The following is an 18,714-nucleotide window of genomic DNA, read 5'->3' on the forward strand; positions in this document are numbered from 1 at the left end:
CAAGTATTAAAAAGATACAACAAAAGAAAAAAAAATAACAGTTTTGTGATTTTTTACAAATTAAAATATGTTCATTTTATCTATTTGTTATCTTTTTTATTGAATATTAAGGATGTGTTTGATAAAATCATCATGTAAGATAGTTGAAAGTTAAAAGTTAGATCAAATCTAGAAGGTGGAAGTTGATTATTAAATTGTTTGATAGAAATAGAAAAGAAATAAAAAGAAAAGATATGTGGTTTAGATGGATAGAAATAGAAATGAAGGAGGTGGAGGAATTTATCTCTTGCTTATTTGGATGAGTAGAAAAGAGAGTAAAAAGAAATAAATGAATTATATAAAAAATATTTTATAATCATTTTAAAATTTATGTTTTTTATTTAATCTTTTCTTAACATAAATTATTTATTAGTTTTTTAATTTTATATTATAAAAATAAAGAAAAAAAATTGAAAAAAAAGAGAGATAATTTTTCCTCTCATTTCATTCAAAATGAAAAATGAATTTATCCCTTACTGTTATTTTTTTAAAATAAAAATCTTAAACTGTACAGGTGACAGGTTCTAGGATAGCGACCCCAAGCGGCCTAAAAAAACAAAAATAGAGGGATGCCAAGTTTTTTTTTCTTTTCAATTGGCTATTTATGTCAAAGAAACTGAAATCCGAAGCAATTGTGCCGTTGCATTTGTTTTGAACCTCAGTATTTGAAAGTAGGTCACAAATTAATGCAAGAACAGTAAAAGAAGATCGAGTTCCCAGGTTGCTCCCATGGCAGGGCAGGGCATAGCATAAATTGGATGTCTGTAGACAATAGTATCTTTGAGGATAAGCAATGCCCAAGTAGCATTAAATGACCTAACCATCCAAATCCCCACTTGCCCCACACACTAATCAACCACATTAAATAATTCACGATTTTGTCATAAGAGACAATTCAAAAGTTTAATTTTAAACGATACTAGTAGTACTTTTCCTATTTACTCTGCATTGTTTGTTTTTTTTAAGAAATGTACATTAAGTTACTAACAGGATCTTTTTAAAGTTTTTTAGAAAATAGAAAGCCAACATTTTCAAAAACATGTTTTTTTCGATACTTTAGGTTAATGACAATTTCAGCACAGGAATAAAATAACAGGATGGAGAAAAGAATGAGAAAGAATGAGATACTTGGCTGTGAAAAGAGCTCTTATATTTACAGATGAGAATGGTTGATCTTGATCATGAGTCTGATGGTGATTACCAACTCAAGTTGGCGGCCAATTACTAGTATTTGCATTTGAATGTGAGATCTAGGAAGTTGTACAATGTCACTATGTCAGGGTTGATCTTATTATCCTTTTAGGGTAAATGATACTAGACACAAAAGGATTGACAAGTAGAGTGTTTAAAACCTTTTAAAGGAACATTATCTCTTCTCTTAAATCAGTTAAAATGTAATTCCTTTTCTCTCATAACGTGTGTTTACAGAAATAATCTGAAGTGCAGTTTGAGGTACATTAATTAGTTTGAGGTTCATTGATTAATTGTGCTATCTCAATTTTGGTGGAAGAGCCCACTTGATCTTGGAGTATGATAACGTACATAATGCTGATGGTACTACTAATTCACCTGGATTTGAGATACAACCTGATATTAGAGAGCCCTTCAATAAATGCTAGTCAAATTCAGTGACTTGTAGTTTTGAAGAGTCATCCTCTTCAAATTGAGCCTCACTAAAACCTATTTTGAAACAAAATCAAACGCACGACTGGTAAAAACAAGTATTGATAAAAACGCCTGTAAAAATTCTGACCCGAACGAATTTTAGTGCTAATTTCAATGATTCAAATATTAAAATCGTGATTCTAAAGAGAAATTTGTCCAACTGTTGTCCTTTAATTTATAAATTAATCTCGCATTTATACTTCTGAAAATGTCTAATCAAAGCTTGTGGGTCCTGTACACGATATTCCGAACATACATGATTGATTAATGGTATCCTCCCACAAATCACGTCACATAAACAAAGGACGGAAGCAAACATATTAATGGGTGCATTTTCCCTTACACAAAAAGACCACTCACAAATCCCGTGCACGTAAGTAATATGCTTGCTATAGTAGTACTATTTAACATGGGGTGCTGTTAACATGTGCCCTTAGGGCACATGTTAATGTGTAATAAATGATGGTTGGTCCCCACTTATTATATTTTAGAAAAAACAGCATCATAAATGTGTCTCATAAAAAATTTAAAGACAAAATTACCCTCAACTATATGACACACATAGTGTGCTTTTGAACTTCCTACTTTAAATACACGCGCCTCAAAATTGCTAAACTGAAGAGTTTCTTTTTTTCTGACTTTTTTGTCTCTTTACTGAGTATGAAGCACCTGCGTAGCATCTTTTGCAAAATAAAAGTATTTTTTCATCCCTTCATTAACATTGCTGGAATTTTTTAATTTAAATAAATAATAAAAACTAATTCAAAATATATTAGCAATTCAAATGAAATAATACCATTCCAATACAAAAAATATCCAAAAAGAGGTTCAAATGTTTAATTAAAATAAAAAACTCATAAAAAATAGATCCAGGGCCTTCATGCCTATGCCAACATCAGCTTTCTTTTCTAAACTTTGAAGTATCATTCCACATGCTACATTGCCAACATATTCCTGTTAGAAACAAAGGGTAGAAACAAACAAAATATTATTAATTATCGGATATACATAATCCTACAAAAGTATATTAAACTAGAAATCTAAAGAATTTAATAAATGAAATGAAAAAATATGTACCTAAACTTTTGGAAGAAGAATTGGATTTAAATTTGCATCTTTACAAATTTTTTTCTTCTTGTTTGTGTGACCAGAAAATTGAGTATTTTCTTTTAGAGGACATGTAACAATATTATGTCCTACATCTTTGCACAATCCACAAGTATTCATGTTATGTGATAGCTCTTTTCCACCTTTAAGACGTCTTCGTTTGGGACGACCTTTTGTTTTGGAAGGTGGAGGACAGTGAACAACATCGACTTGTTCCTCAAAGACAACATTGACTTGTTGGGGATCTACTTCATCATCGTCATGTGATGTTTGAAGCCGCCATCGTGACGGCAAGTAGTTAGAAGGGATTTCATGACAATCTTTATGAAGAAAAATACTGAGAATGTGACGACATAATATACCCCAAAACTCAAAATACTTGCAACTACATGTAGCTATTTTACCATCCCAAAAGACCATGTGTTTTCTACTATTAGCATCTTTATAATACCGCAACACAAATTCATTACCATTTTCATGATGAATTGAATATTGGGTGGACCTTTCAAACTCCTCTTGAAACTTCTGAAAAGCAAATCTTGTAAGAACACCATGAGCTTGCTCTTGCAAGGGTGACATAAGCTTCAAGTTAATTCTTTTGCACTTTTCTAACATTATGTCATGGTCTTCTTTTTGCTTAATATCATCAATCGCTACATCAACCTGAAATTAATTTAAATTAATCAACGTATAAGATTAGAAGTGAAAAGTACTAATATATTGGCAATTACACCATACCTGCTTTGTAAAGTCACTTAAACTTGTGTGAGAATTTATAAATCTTTTAATAAATGCATTAATACTCTCTGATCTTCCGGTAGTTGTCATCCCACCAAAGAAATGGTCACGAAGATAAGCGAGTGCCCAGTAATTCCTGATTTCATACAATCCTTTCACATGTTTATTTGACTGCAAGTTATACTTAGCAACAACTTTTGGCCATTGATGCTCAAATTCTTCACATGTCTCCAATTTATACAACTCGTAAAAATCAGAACACCATTTTGAATATTTGTCCCGAAGTATAGCATTAAACCAACTACTAAACTTAAAAGTGATGTGCCATATGCAAAAACTATGTTTTGTTGATGGCAAGTCTTTTGAAATTGCTTCTTTCATCCATGGATCTTGATCCGTTAGTATAGTCTTTGGTGGCTTCTTCATCAAAGATATAAAAGTCTAAAGAAAATTTAGAAGCGTTAAAAAAAGTATTAATTAGAAACTAAGATACCATCATTAAAGAAACAATAATAATAAGCTTAGAAGTTACCTTCATTAACCAACGAAATGCAGATATTGTTTCATTTCGTAAGAGTGCACAACCAAAAAGTACAGTCTTCCCATGACTATTCATACCCACAAAAATCCCAAATGGCATTTCATAAGAATTGACCTTGTATGTAGTATCAAACACAACAACATCACCATATTTTTGGTACCAATCAGAGCAAGAAGCAGGAGACCAAAAAATATGCTCTAACCTTCTCTCTTCATCAAGTGTATATGCATACTGAAATTTAGAGCAACTCTTTTTTGCATCCTCACAGTACTTGAGAAGATCTTTGGCATCATTTCTTTCAACTTTTTTCTTGGTTTTCACAAAAAGATTACGAATGTCCCTTTCAATAAATGGAAGATAACCATGCTTCACATTTTTCTCTAATTCTATGACACGCATCAATTGTCTAACTGAAAGCCCCCCTTCTTTTAACAAGAAAATGCGTTCAATATCATCTTCAGAGATAGTTCGGTTAGCCGGTAAAAAACGCACTTCTGATTGGGTTAGCAAAACATGGTTATGTTCAACAACAAACTTTGTAACTCGCCACTCACTTGGAAATATATCATGAGACTTCTGCAATGAAATTCTTAAATAAGCTTTACATTCACACCTTGTTGATTCTCTGTTTCTCTGTTCTTTTAATGGTTCTATGATTTTCAACGAGCTTCTACCTTCACGATGGCAAAAAAAATCACACCTCCTCATAATTCCATTTCGTTTGATGAATCTACCTTTTCGAACAGAGAACCCATGCTGATATGCATACCTCTTATAAAATGCAAATGCTTCTTCCTCGCTAAGAAAAATTTGACCAACAAAAGGAACAATATTTGTCTCATTATAAGTTTCATCTCTATCAACTTTCTTCTGCAAATTCATTTATCTCAATATTCTGACTAGAAGACACAATATTTTCTTTCTCATAAGTTTCAATTTCCTCAACTTCTAATACATCATTTGCCACAATATCATGATCAAAATGTTCACTAACTGTTCCTGAATAACCATTCTCTAAAGAAATATCTTCAATTGGATATTCATTTAAATCAACATTTATTTTATCGGTGCTCATATCTCTAGTACTAGTACTACCTTCCCCCATTGTGTTATTTATGGTGCTCATATCTCTAGTACTAGTATTACCTTCACCCATTGTGTTATTTATCATCTACAAATAAAAATAATAAATAGAAAAATATATTACAAAACTCTATATATATATATATATATATATATATATATATATATATATATATATATATATATATATTTTGCAAGTGTCCAAAAAACACATGTGATTGGCGAGAGCAATGGAGAAAAAAAAAAGCTTGATAAAAGTACCTGATATTGTGCCTTTGAGCTACGAAGAAAAGACTGTGCATGTGGGCTTTGAAGAAAAGACAAATCCATGGTTAATAATTCAATCTATCAATGTGTTTTTCATAAGAGCATATGGTGATAGAGAGGAATTGAAAAGAAATGTGCAAAGTGGTGGAAGTAGTACAGACTCTCGAACAAATTAGCGGGAAACTAACAAAATCTAGGAAGAAAATAGACACAGTATGTGTTAAATGAGTGAGGGTAATTTTGGCATAAAAAAATTAAAAGCACACTTTTTTATATTTATTTGACTGAAGTTAATTTTCTCTTTGTCCAAAATAAAATAGGTGGGACCATGAGCCATTTATTACTCCTTAACATGTGCCTTAAGGGCACATGTTAACATTGCCCTTTAACATTTAACAAAGTTTATAAAAGTACAGACAGGAAAATTAATTAAGCCGTTGTGGTTTAGCAAGAACAGCTTGACCAAAGCCAATTCATATATTCATAATTGTTTAGCAAGTAACAGCTTGCTGATTCAGCAACACCCCTTCTTTTTGTCTTTTACCACCATACTTCAAGTTATTTCCTAAGCAAGACAAAGGTTTAAATTAGCAGAAGAAGAAACTGTGTCTATATATAGTATTCTTTTTAAAATAATTAATCAGCATAGTAATAATAGAAAAATATTAATTCCGTTTTCTAATTCTAATGTCTGTCACACCGAATAGATAAATAAATAACTTACTATAAAATTGAGCTGGTTCGAAAACCACAGAACAAACAGAAGCAAGGACACGTGGGAGTGAGAATAGACGGAAAGCGTTAGTGATTGGGAACGATTCGAGGGTGAATATGGACGGAGAAGGGTAACGGCGAGTGGGTCCCCAGTGGAGTCGTGTGGTACCGCAAGCACTGAATAACTCTGTGCTCTGCTCGTTGTTTTTTTGGGTTTGGAAGAAGATTGAATGCTAAGTTGACGTGACGGTGCGTTTTTATTAAAGTTTCACCGCAGTGGCATTTATTATTTTATGACAAGAAGCTTCAAAAAGTTGATTCAGATTGGGGATTAGAGATATAACAAGGGACAATATTATTATGCACACTCTGCCCTTCATGTGCAGCTGCACTGCACTCAATGCTTTAACAATTTATTGCCACCACCTTTCCTTTCTTTCAAATTCAAAGTTTAAATAATTTGTTTTTTGTTTCTCACTTACATTTCTATTTTGTATTGAAGCCAGTAACTGACTTGTAAAATTAGCTGCACTGCACTGCCATGAGTGTTTTTGGTAGAGAGTGGGGAAAGAATCATAAGAGATCAAAAAGAATGTCAAGTAAATTGATTTGATAGAAATAAAAGTAAGTATAAAAATGATTAAATATTTAAATTAAAGTAATTTGATAGGTAAAAAAAATTGGATAAAAAGAATAATCAATGGTGTATTTTTGTATAATTAATTAGGCATGTGTTAAATGTGTGAGAAATTTCCAATATTATTTATCTTAAATAAACTCAATTCAATTATATCTCACATTCACCCCTTTAAATCAAATATCTCCTAAAAATTAGTTTTAAACACGTAAATATTTCTATAAATATTTTTTGAATTTTACCTTCTTTAACCTTCACGAGTTTCCATACTTAATTCACTTAAACTTTTTCTTATAAACAAAATTAGTTGCACTTCACAGTACACATTATAGTAGACGAGTTATAAAAAAAAAGTGAATAATAAAACTACTCAATTTGCAACATTGTTGAGAAGTGGAGACTGCAACATGACACCAAATTTGTAAATATTTCTGCTTTTCTAATCTAAATTTTCATCCGTTGAAATGGTTGATTTTTTTTTCTCCGCTACTATTTTAAACTTCATATTTAAATTAACTAATGATATAGTAATATTATTTAATAATTTATCACATCAAAAAAAGTATAACGAGAAAGTCACATAACTGTAAATCATGTTTTTGAATCTTTCATTGATTAATGTAAATAAATAATATATTAAAAACTTAGTTTTACTAAAAAAAGACTACACGTCTATTTACTGGCTGTTAAACTTCTGAATAATATAACAAATTATTAGATTGTTAATGTTATTTTTGCATCACCCTATTATTTAAATGTAGAAATTAAAAGTGACGATAAAAAAATTCAAAATTTTAACAAATCAAAATTTAGATTAAAATTAAAAGTAAAAAATTAAAAAAAAAAAGAGATCGAAAACATAATAATTAAACCCTAAAAACTAACGAGTAGCAGTGCATTATATTAAATATAAAGATGAAGTAGTACATTAGTATATATGATAAGGACATAGAAATTGGTAGTTAGAAAGAAAGTGGGGAAGCATGAAGTTGATGTCCATGCACGATTCACAAACTGATGATGACCCCAACGAGTCGTGGCACACCAAGCTCAGGCTTATGCAGAACATCATGATCTCAATTAATTCTCATGCATGCTCTATCGCTCTTGCGCACCCTAATGTAATTCTAACTACTTTTAGGTTATATAATTCGGGAAATTTTGGTACAACATTTTCCCTTTCTCGTGTATTGTTGTACTTTTTTAGTTATCTTCTATTCTCCTTAATACTTTGATAAAAAAATATATGTTTAATATTTAATACTGTATTTTGAAAACTTAAAAATATTGAATACTTTTTTTTATTTTTATCTTACATGATAAAAAAATAGCACGAAAAATATTGCTTAGAATTGTTATATGCCTTTTCATTGGAATTCTTCTCTTGACAAGATTTCCCGTCCAATTATTCTGGTCTCAATTGGCATATGATATGATATAACTTCTGGAGCATGCTAACTGTCCCGTTCGCATAAATTGAATATTAAAACCATTGAAAATTGAAAATATATTATTAAATGTAAGAGTATTGAAAGTACATTATTAAAATTCATTTTAAGCATCAAAATTCTGTTTGCGCACATGGTTTGTTCTTTTAAGTTTTATTTTATAATATTATTTCCTGAATGGAAATGCTTATTCTTATACTAGCATGATTAGAACATAGAATAATGTCGTATACATTCTCATACGCGCATTTTATCGTGCATTTTATCTTGCTCCACCTTATATAAAGAAAAAAAAATCTGATGAATTATTTTAGCTTAGAAAATAAAACTTCCTCCCAAGCCAACAAGTTAATTCCCATGTCATCTCTAAATCCAACAGTAATCCTCTCATTACTTCAGTCTCATATAAAATTCTCCTTTTTTTTTGGTGACGTTTTGATACACTAATCCTCTCATTACTTCACTCTCATATATACTTGCTATAAATGCTTGTAATTTGATATAGTATACGAAAAAAATATTTTAGAGTGTGTTTAGTTTAGAAAAGAAAATGAGAAGGATTAATTGAGAAGGGAAAGAAAACTAAAAAACATATAAGACTTCACTCATTTGGTGATTGTCGATTTATAATAACCGAGTCCCACGAGATCGATTTTTATAATTTGTCCATATGTGGACAGAAAATAAAGAAAGGGTGTTATCTCTTGCATAATGGCCAAAATATATTGTTTTATATCATATTAGATTTTTTTTTATACAGAGTATTATGTAATTTTGCATTTATAATTTTTTTCTTTCCTTATTACACTTTCTAATTCTTTTCCTTCTTTCTCTTTTTTTTCCCACTAAACCAAACATAGTAGAGACACATTGTCTTGTGTATAAATTTTACTACCTATCATTCTCACGTTACTCATGCATTTTTATATTTTGAATCTCTCTTTTAATCAATTAGTGGGAAGGGTTAAGTTTTAAGAGTATAAATGGATTAAGTTTAATATTAATAAGTTCAAAATCTAGTTTGTAATATAACGATCACTCACCAACTTATTTTTCTCTATTTCTCTTAAATAATTTTTAAAAAATTTTATTTATCACCTATTTTTATTAATTACCTTTTCTATTTTCATTTATCACGTTTCTCACCCTTTTCTTTCTTCCTGTCAAACGAAATCCTTAGAGATGTTAGTTATCATAAGGTCTCTCAACAACATGTAATTTACTTTAATCATTGGTGCTTCCAATAACCTTTTTTGTTTATGTCCAAATCACTTGAGAGGACTTTATGTTTTTTTAGTAAGCAATACTGATACTTTTTAAGATGTTTTTAGATGCACATATCCCTCTTATTTTTTAACATTTACAATTATCCCCTTTATTAGGACACATGGTGTAATATTTTTAAAATAATTAAGAGATTTAGTGTAAGAATAAAAAAATAAGAGATATTATATGCATCAGAAAAAAATCTAAGGGAGTGTCATTGTAATTTACTTTATTTTTTTTTCTCAATTAATGCTGTATCATTTTTTACTGCATCATTGTTATATCATTATCTTTTTATCTATACTTATTTTGTATTTTATTGTTTTTTCTTTGCGCTTACATTTTACAAATGAGAAAGATGTAGGAGGTTAATAGTGATTTTTAGTAGTTCAAGAAATGAGTATATTGAAAATGTGAGAGATTGAATAAAAAAATGAGAACATAAAAATTAAATTAACTAATTAACTAGGAGAAGAAAGATATTTTGTTCTGGCATTTGACAAGTGAGAAAGATGTTAGAGGTTTTGAGTAGTTTATACCAGCTAGTTAAAGGATTTACGTGTGGAAAATGTGGAATAGTGTGTTTAATAATAAATTATATCTCACAAAAATTATTGTATTACCATAAAAACTTTTACCATGAAAATAATTGATCATTTTCCACCTTGAAGCTAATCTAAACAAATCAGTTGTCTGAATAAAAAAATGAAAAATGAGATTAAAATATAATAATGAGTGGTTTGATAATGGTTAACAAAACATGTAGTATCACCTTTATTATATGTATAATAAATATTACTTTTTATATTGAATATTTTCTTTAAGTAGCACAGGTTTTTTCATTCTATTTCATCCACCTTAGAAATATGGAGTATTATTTATGATTAAATATTTCAATTTAAACATACATATTTTGAAGTACTTTATGAATATTTTTTCTATTTTCATTATTTTACAAAATAAAGTATGAAATACACCTTTTTATTTTTATAATAATAATAGTAATAATAAACAAAAAAGGGAGGTCATTTCAGAAATTAATGAAAAGAAACAAGCAAACTATCAGAGATGACAAAACGGACACATGTAGACGGCGATTTACAGCGTAGCTCTGCTCTGCACAAACAAAATCTGATTCACTCTCCCCTCTCTCTCTCTCTCTCTGCATTCAAAGCATTTCATCTTGTATGATCCGTTTGGTTGCATGCAAGGAAAATATGAAAGAAATAAAAAAATTAAAATTTGAATTGGAATGAAAATGTTAAAATTTTGCATTTTATAAAGTATATTTTTGTCATTTTCTTTTCAACTAAAAAAAAGTATTTCCTTAGTCATTTTTTTTTTCTCTCACTTGCTCTCCTATAAGGGATCGTAGACCAAATTGCAACACCATCGTGCTTTATTAAATTATAATATTATAATACAATAATAAATTATTAGACTTCGCAATTTTTGAAATATGTATTTAATTTAATACTATCATTCTGTCTCCCCTTCGTCATGTATCTTCTGTCTTCATTGGCTACTCAAGTAAGTAACCAACAAACACAACCTCTTCTCTTCTTCCCTTCACGGAAACCAAACCATTTTCCCACTCTCTCCATTCTCTTTAACGTTTCACTTTTTCGGTCCCTTTCCCACCCATTTTCATGCTTTCCTTTCATTCCGTGCCATTTTGCTACACATATTTGCAACAAAGTAAGCAAGCAATGAACCTTTAACTCTACGCTTTGATGAGATTTTTCCAACTTTTCTGAACCATCACAAATGGGTCACAATCCGTTTTCCTTTTTTTTTTTTTCATTTCTGAAAACAATTTTTCGAGCTCGATCACCGTCGCTCTTTTTTTTCATGTCTATGTTTACAATGCTTGGTTGTGATGACATTGTTTTATTCAGTTAGGTTTTACTGTTGATTTTTTTTCCTTGGCAATATTTTATTGTATAAGGAACCGTTTTCAAGATAACTCTACTGGTTTTCGCTGAAAACTTTCAGGCTCTGATGGTAATGATATTATGACAATCATAAACAGTGAAGTGTGCGTTATTATTTGTTCATGTTGCTGTATTTATTCTATTTTTTGTTGTTATTTTTTTGCTGCATGTTCAGTGTCCTGAGGATTGGTAAATACTAAAATGTGTGAATATAATATAATAATAATAATAATAATAATAATAGAGAAAAAGAAAGGTTTGTGTCTTACTCGGGGCATCTCTCTTCTTGTTTTCTAGTAGTCAATGATGTTTAATGGTGGTTGCTAGTGATTAGCTATCTGTATGTCTCCCATTCTCTTGCATTTTTTCTTTGCATTATTGATATGATTATTACAATTATTTTTAACTTTTGAAGTTGATTCTTCTGGGACTATTCAGGGTCAAAATTGATACTGAACTTTCAGTGTCCCGTAGAGCTAGACGACCTCTCTACCATTAGTCATATCAATAAGTGATTGGAACACTTGACATGTGAAGGACATGCTACTATTTCTGTGGTGGGATCTTTGGCAGGGGGTTCCTCTGGAGTCTGATCAAAAGTAAAAAAACAAGTAGTTGAAGCCATATGTTTTGATTTGTGGAGGGTGATTTGAAGACTCCACAGAACACCTAGTGTCTGTAACTGTTCTCTTGTAATGGATTGTCTCACGGGCCTTCATGTGTAGTGCTTTGATACATAGTACTTGGTAAAGCTTGAAGGATGCAACATCTTGCTTTCAGAGCTAAAAGGGTATCTGATTCTTCACAGATTTGCTTCTATTTTGGTAGCGTACTTGCAGAATCCATCCTGTTGGTGACTGAAAGCCATGGTTTTGATGAAAGTTTACCAGCCATTCTGTAGCACTGAAGGTTTGAGTTCTGGTTAAAAGAGTATTGTCAGTGGTTGTTCTGTTACTGCTTGGAAACATGTTGCATGTTGGTTATATATATATATATATAATAATTCTAGTGGTGCCTGACAAAGTGAGAGAAAACTAGGGATCTTAAACATGTTCTTGTGTTCTCCCCCTTGTTGTTTAGAATATAGGAACATGTGGGTTTGATGGTTATTGAGTGATATCTGTTGAGCAAGGCAGTTTTTGTGGGATTGTTAGTGCTGATGATGAGTCGAGAACAACAGAAGCGAGGGAAGCAAGAAAAAGGTTCTGATGGAGCTGAAAAGGTTATTGTTGCCGTTAAGGCATCAAAGGAAATTCCAAAGACTGCTCTTGTTTGGTCCCTAACTCATGTTGTGCAACCTGGTGATTGCATTACACTGCTAGTGGTTGTACCTTCACAAAGTACAGGTAATCCATTTTTCGTCTTCATTTTTTTTATCCATGTGCTCTTTTTGCCAGATATTCTTTAATGCCGTGTGGTCATTTTGATGCCCATGTTCTTACAAGTAAGTAATAAATTAGTTAAATCCTATCGAGTATGTCATTCCCTTTATCATTCGAATTGTTTCGTTTTGTAATATGAACAAATAGATATCAGATTGACATGTAATCCCCCCTTGTCTGATGATTGTTTTACTTTCTTGTTTGTTGATGAGTATAGTTATGTACTATTGCTATATCTAGTGTACCTGTCTTTTATCTCAGCTTGAAGTCTAGATCTGCATGACAGAACCTTCACTCTGTTGTTGTTTTTGATTGGGCATTTGAGTCTTCACTCTTCCTTTATTATGTGTGCCTTACTATTATTCTGCACATATGTAGGTCGAAGATTATGGGGTTTTCCAAGGTTTGCTGGCGACTGTGCCAATGGTCAAAAGAAGTCTACTTCAGGATCATCAAGTTCAGAACATAAGAGTGATATCACTGATTCTTGCTCTCAAATGATCCTTCAGCTCCATGATGTCTATGATCCTAACAAGGTTAGTGGCCTTGATGCAAGAAGCGCACATAGTGAATATTGTGTTTGTATCCATATGCCAACCTAACAGTTATTCAACAGATAAATGTGAAGATTAAAATTGTTTCTGGATCACCCTGCGGAGCAGTGGCTGCGGAAGCCAAGAAATCCCAAGCCAATTGGGTCGTATTAGACAAGTAATATTCTTTAATATTTCCCCCCACATAAAGGCATGCTATTGTAATATTAAACATATTGATTAATTTCTTTTCACTATTATATTAATCTGAGATTATAATTCAGTTGGTATTTTGGTATTTCTTTCTTTACAGACAGCTTAAACATGAGGAAAAACAATGCATGGAAGAGCTGCAGTGCAACATCGTGGTTATGAAGCATTCCCAACCCAAGGTTCTCCGCTTGAATTTGGTTGGAACACAAAAGAAGGATTTTGAAGAATTATGTCCGTTACCTTCTGAACAAATTGAGATGCCTGGAAAACAAACAAAGAAGAAGCATGATTCTTTAAATTCTATAAAAGGACCAGTTGTCACTCCAACTAGCAGCCCTGAGCTAGGGACACCATTTACTACAATTGAAGCTGGTACTTCTTCGGTTTCAAGCTCTGATCAAGGAACTTCACCATTCTTCATCTCTGAGATGAATGGTGGTGGTGAGTCAAAGAAAGAGGAAACTATCATAGAAAATCCTGAACTTGATGATTCTATATCAGACACAGATAGTGAAAATTTGTCCACATCTTCAGCAAGCTTGAGATTCCAGCCATGGATCACTGATTTACTTTTGCATCAACGATCATCTCAACCCAAGGAGGAAAGAACAGAGAGATCTTATAATAAGCTTCAATCATCTACCGCCAGAGCTTTGCTAGAAAAGTTCTCAAGACTTGATAGAGAAGCTGAAATTGAACTCTCAACCTATAAGACTGACTTCAATTTCAGTGGAAATGTAAGAGAAGCAGTGGCATTATCTAGAAATACCCCACCTGGTCCACCTCCCTTATGTTCAATCTGTCAACACAAAGCTCCTGTTTTTGGAAAACCTCCCAAATGGTTCAGCTATGCTGAATTGGAGCTTGCCACAGGTGGATTTTCAAAAGCCAATTTCTTGGCAGAAGGAGGATTTGGATCTGTTCACAGAGGGCTTCTTCCAGATGGACAAGTCATTGCTGTCAAGCAACATAAATTGGCTAGTTCTCAGGGTGATCTTGAATTCTGCTCGGAGGTAGAAGTCCTGAGCTGTGCTCAGCACCGAAATGTTGTTATGTTGATTGGGTTCTGTATAGAGGATAAAAGAAGGCTATTGGTTTACGAGTACATATGTAACAGGTCATTGGATTCTCATTTATATGGTAATTTCTTTTGCTTTCAGACCAAGTTCTTTCATGACAGTCATGTTTTTTGAATTGGCTTGAACTTACTTAAGCCATTCAACATGCAACATTCTTGTAGTCCATAAGAGGCCAAGGTCATAGGTTACTTGAAAAGTTATGCATCATCTTAATATTTGGGAAGTTGATTTGATATAGTAAATTAATTTTTGTAAAGCTAATGAGATCCGAGCCCTTAGACTATTAGATAAAACTTAGTTTCATATGTGTTTCCAATAGTTTGTGATTATGTTTTTGAGATGATTTTGAATGGTTTCGTATGCCTGCCAAACCATGGGATGCTGTAGGATTCTTGTTGAGGACTATAGCAATGCAGAATATTTAAATATATTGTGTTATTTTCATATTAAATACAATGATTGAAATATCATATAGTATAGGATACATTTTAGTGATACTGGCTTGATTTGTTAACTGACATATTACTTGGATGTTTTTCAGGGAGACAGCGAGAACCATTAGAATGGACTGCCCGGCAAAAAATTGCTGTTGGAGCTGCTCGAGGGTTACGATATCTTCATGAAGAGTGCAGAGTGGGTTGCATTATCCATCGTGACATGCGGCCAAACAACATTCTTATCACTCATGATTTTGAACCACTGGTACGGTTGTGTTTTGCCTGCTTTGTACTTTGCAGTCAGCAGTTTTATAGTTTATATATGAAAGGCACCAGCACTTATCTTTGTTTCAAAAAGTTTTCACTTCATTAAATAATTGTTAAATTCTTCAAGGTTGGTGATTTTGGACTGGCAAGGTGGCAGCCTGATGGTGACACAGGAGTGGAAACTAGAGTAATTGGAACGTTTGGGTATGTGGTGCATTAATCCTATTTAGTTTCATTGTCTAGTTAGTCAGTACAATATCAACAATTCAACTAAGCTTTGTTGGTGCCATGGTAGGTACTTGGCTCCAGAATATGCTCAAAGCGGCCAAATAACTGAAAAGGCAGATGTTTATTCTTTCGGTGTGGTATTGGTGGAACTTGTTACAGGACGAAAGGCCGTGGATCTCAATCGACCGAAGGGACAACAGTGTCTTACTGAGTGGGTAAGTTGAATGATATTCTTATCTAATTTATTATGATTTTTAATTGTGTGATATTGGCATCATTTTGAGATGAAGGCCATTAATAGCAAGCATGGTACTCAATAAATAAACAGTGGACCATGAGTTTCTTTCTTTGTTCAAGCCTTGCCTTGAGTAATTGTTTGAGCATTTGGATATGAAACAGGCACGGCCACTCTTGGAAGAATATGCCATTGAGGAACTGATTGATCCAAGGTTGGGAAGTCACTATTCTGAACATGAGGTCTATTGCATGCTACATGCTGCCTCATTATGCATAAGGCGAGATCCTTATTCTAGACCACGCATGTCACAGGTAAGGAAAAAATTCAACAGATATTTTTGTTTTGTCACGTTTTACTTAAGTGGGCTACAATTACATATTTCCTAAACTAAAACATGATTTAAGCAGTCATAGCCTTATAGGTTGTAATCAATAGTCAATCAGGAAACCTGAAGGAATTCCTCATGTGTTGAACACTAACTTTTAGGAAATCAACCTTGATGGTTTCTTATGTGAGAACTATAAATAGCAATGGCTTCCAATATTGTGCTGAATACTAACTTTGCACATTGATGTTACACCACTCTTGGTTTCCCCCACCTGATCTTGATGGCATACTTGTCTTGTTTGTTCAAGGTTCTTCGAATACTGGAGGGTGACACGGTCATGGATCCGAATTACATTTCAACTCCCAGTTATGATGTGGGAAACCGGGGTGGTTGATTTTGTTTTTTTGGCCAGAAACATAAGCAAAGAAAGCGCCATTAAAACAGTGGTCCCCCTTTGGTAAGAGTCAATGGAAGCGTTCTGTGGGAACCCCTCAAGCCTTTCCTATTGGGAAAGCAACAAGTCTAAGTGGACAGACAACATGTGAAGAGATTAGAACTGTTAAAACGGTTCAGATGAAAATTTCAATATTGTTATGCTAAATATATTTCTTGCCTTAGTATTTTGTAATTTGTAGTTATCTTTCTATTTCTCTGCAATTTAATCTAATTTTGCATCTGTGTATAGTTATAGCACTATGAAAGTAGGAAAAGTAATATATAGAAGCTTTTGAAATTCTTTAGGGAAAAATTATGTAATCCTGTGTCTAAATGACTATGCTCATCAAATGGATCAAAAAGCTTTTTGTATGTTTGGTTTGGTTCAAGTCTCTCTCTGGTGCATGTGTTTTCATGCTTGCTTTAAGAAACAAACATAACTTGGGCTGAGGATTGTGATTTTAAATAGCAACAGACAATGGTAGTGTGGTAGCTTTAATTGAAGTGTAAAAAGCTAAGGTTTCATTATTTGAAGCATGTGAAAGTGAAACAAAGAAACCTTGGTTGGCTGATGATGACAAGGCTGAGAGGCTGAACGTGATCAAGTCGCATGTCAAATGTTTGTTTCTGGGTTATGATTTGGCATCTTGTAACAAAGGATTACACTCGTTATCCTTGGGAAACTCGTATGATTTTATATATGGTCCATGGATCTTAGTTGTATGTTGTAATAAATCAACATCGGTGCAAGGTCCAGAATCCCGAGGTATCTGTTCCTCAAGTACGAGCAAACCGTACGGTACCATTATTGCTTTGTCTTTTTCAATTTTGGTATCGATGAGGTTTAACTTCTCGTTTAGCTTTTATGCTTTTTGTGGTTTTGTTTCTCCTTTTTATTTTCTTAAGCACTACTTTTACCTGTTCATTATTCTCTACCAAATTACTATCAAGGTTATAATAGGACTTAGATTTGTTGAGGAAAAAAAGGTAATTTCCTTAAATTAACTTTATTTTTGCAGCTTAGCTTTAAGTTATTTTTTCTTTAGGCATTGTTTGGTTTAATAGAGAGGAGATATCTTAATAAATAAATAAAAAGAAGAGAGGAAGACTCCCTTTTATTTAGTTTGTTTCAAGAGGCTAGGAGATAATTTTCTTTAGTTTGTAAGTAGAGAGAAGAAAAAACAAAATTACTCTAGTATGTTATATTCTTATTCTTATTTGTATTAACGGAGGAAAATAGAATGGTTGATTTGAAAGGAGACCGAATGTTAAGGTAATACAATTATTTTAGGTATCAATGGAGGGGAAAGAGAGAATATAAGATGGAGTAACATAAAGTTCAATTATTCCTCACTTGAACCAGCATTTATTAGTTGATAAGATATTTGAGTATGATATACCAATGTAGATTTGTTTTTAATTCATATAAATGTGCTAAATTGAATTTTAGTTCTCCAATTTTTAGAATGTGTTTATAGATTTTAAAATGATTTAATCATCACTGGTTACATGTAACCTTAGAACAATTATAATTAGATATATATTAGATGACCATTAAATAGTTACAAAATATTTTACAGAAAATTATATTCACGATAAACAAAATCGTTTCTAAAAAACATTAGATTCACTGAAACTATTTTTTTCTTCATATTTACCGGACAATCATTCAAGTTTGGAAAGAATGATGACATTGTCTTTCTAGTAGCAGAAGTATAGAAAAAAATGTGACACGTTGACCTCGCCGGAAATGAAGAACTTGCCGTGAGAGAGCCATGGGTTTGAGGGCAGATTCAATTAATTAGGAAACTCAATCCTCAAATCAAAGTTTTGAAACGAAGCAGTACCAGCTCAGCTTTCTCTCAAAACTTGTAGTATTTTGTACCGTACTACGAGTACGCCTGGTTTTTGGCCGTATCCGTGTTTCCCGGAATAAAAATATGTACTCAATTTCTGACCAAATTTTCGTAAGGATACCAACACAAACATGCAATCCAATATTGTTCTAACAATTTTTTGGAAAGGCTTCGAAATCAAATACTCCTTAACTGTTGTTTCGAGGCATATGAAAATTTGACATGAGAATTCAGAATAATGTTTGGATTAGGGAACAACAGTAGTATTGTTGATTACAA

The 18,714-nt window shown here is 32.3% G+C and overlaps 2 protein-coding genes across 3 annotated transcripts; one reads left to right on the top strand and one right to left on the bottom strand.

Annotated features, from left to right (window-relative positions):
- Positions 1-2,644: 2,644 nt before the first annotated feature.
- Positions 2,645-5,195, bottom strand: LOC114388037 (protein FAR1-RELATED SEQUENCE 11-like). The gene is made up of 4 exons (XM_028348372.1): positions 5,046-5,195; positions 4,082-4,960; positions 3,550-3,990; positions 2,645-3,474 (listed from the first exon to the last, which is right to left on the bottom strand). Exons 1-4 carry the CDS (start codon positions 5,193-5,195, stop codon positions 2,782-2,784), a joined length of 2,163 nt encoding a protein of 720 aa, XP_028204173.1. The 3' UTR covers positions 2,645-2,781.
- Positions 5,196-10,996: 5,801 nt separating this feature from the next.
- On the top strand, positions 10,997-16,968 carry LOC114386564 (inactive protein kinase SELMODRAFT_444075-like). 2 transcript variants are annotated; one of them, XM_028346587.1, is made up of 10 exons: positions 10,997-11,203; positions 11,878-12,785; positions 13,200-13,357; positions 13,438-13,532; positions 13,668-14,707; positions 15,188-15,348; positions 15,478-15,554; positions 15,646-15,793; positions 15,978-16,127; positions 16,452-16,968. In XM_028346587.1, the coding sequence occupies exons 2-10, from the start codon at positions 12,599-12,601 to the stop codon at positions 16,536-16,538; spliced, it is 2,103 nt and encodes a 700-aa protein (XP_028202388.1). In that variant the 5' UTR covers positions 10,997-11,203; positions 11,878-12,598; the 3' UTR covers positions 16,539-16,968. The 2 variants fall into 2 exon arrangements, with proteins under 2 accessions (XP_028202388.1, XP_028202389.1); XM_028346588.1 differs by lacking the exon at positions 10,997-11,203 and adding an exon at positions 11,685-11,779.
- The last annotated feature ends 1,746 nt before the right edge of the window (positions 16,969-18,714 follow it).

Source organism: Glycine soja, chromosome 15 (genome assembly GCF_004193775.1).
Source record: "Glycine soja cultivar W05 chromosome 15, ASM419377v2, whole genome shotgun sequence".
Lineage (NCBI taxonomy): Eukaryota > Viridiplantae > Streptophyta > Magnoliopsida > Fabales > Fabaceae > Glycine > Glycine soja.

Coding starts and splice junctions, on each gene's coding strand:
- LOC114388037 (XM_028348372.1), bottom strand. CDS start 5,195: ATGGGGGAAGGTAGTACTAGTACTAGAGATATGAGCACCGATAAAATA. Junction 4,961..5,045: donor ATGATATTGTGGCAAATGAT/GTATTAGAAGTT, acceptor ATGAATTTGCAG/AAGAAAGTTGATAGAGATGA. Junction 3,475..3,549: donor TAAGTGACTTTACAAAGCAG/GTATGGTGTAAT, acceptor AATTAATTTCAG/GTTGATGTAGCGATTGATGA.
- LOC114386564 (XM_028346587.1), top strand. CDS start 12,599: ATGATGAGTCGAGAACAACAGAAGCGAGGGAAGCAAGAAAAAGGTTCT. Junction 13,358..13,437: donor ATGTCTATGATCCTAACAAG/GTTAGTGGCCTT, acceptor GTTATTCAACAG/ATAAATGTGAAGATTAAAAT. Junction 14,708..15,187: donor ATTGGATTCTCATTTATATG/GTAATTTCTTTT, acceptor GATGTTTTTCAG/GGAGACAGCGAGAACCATTA.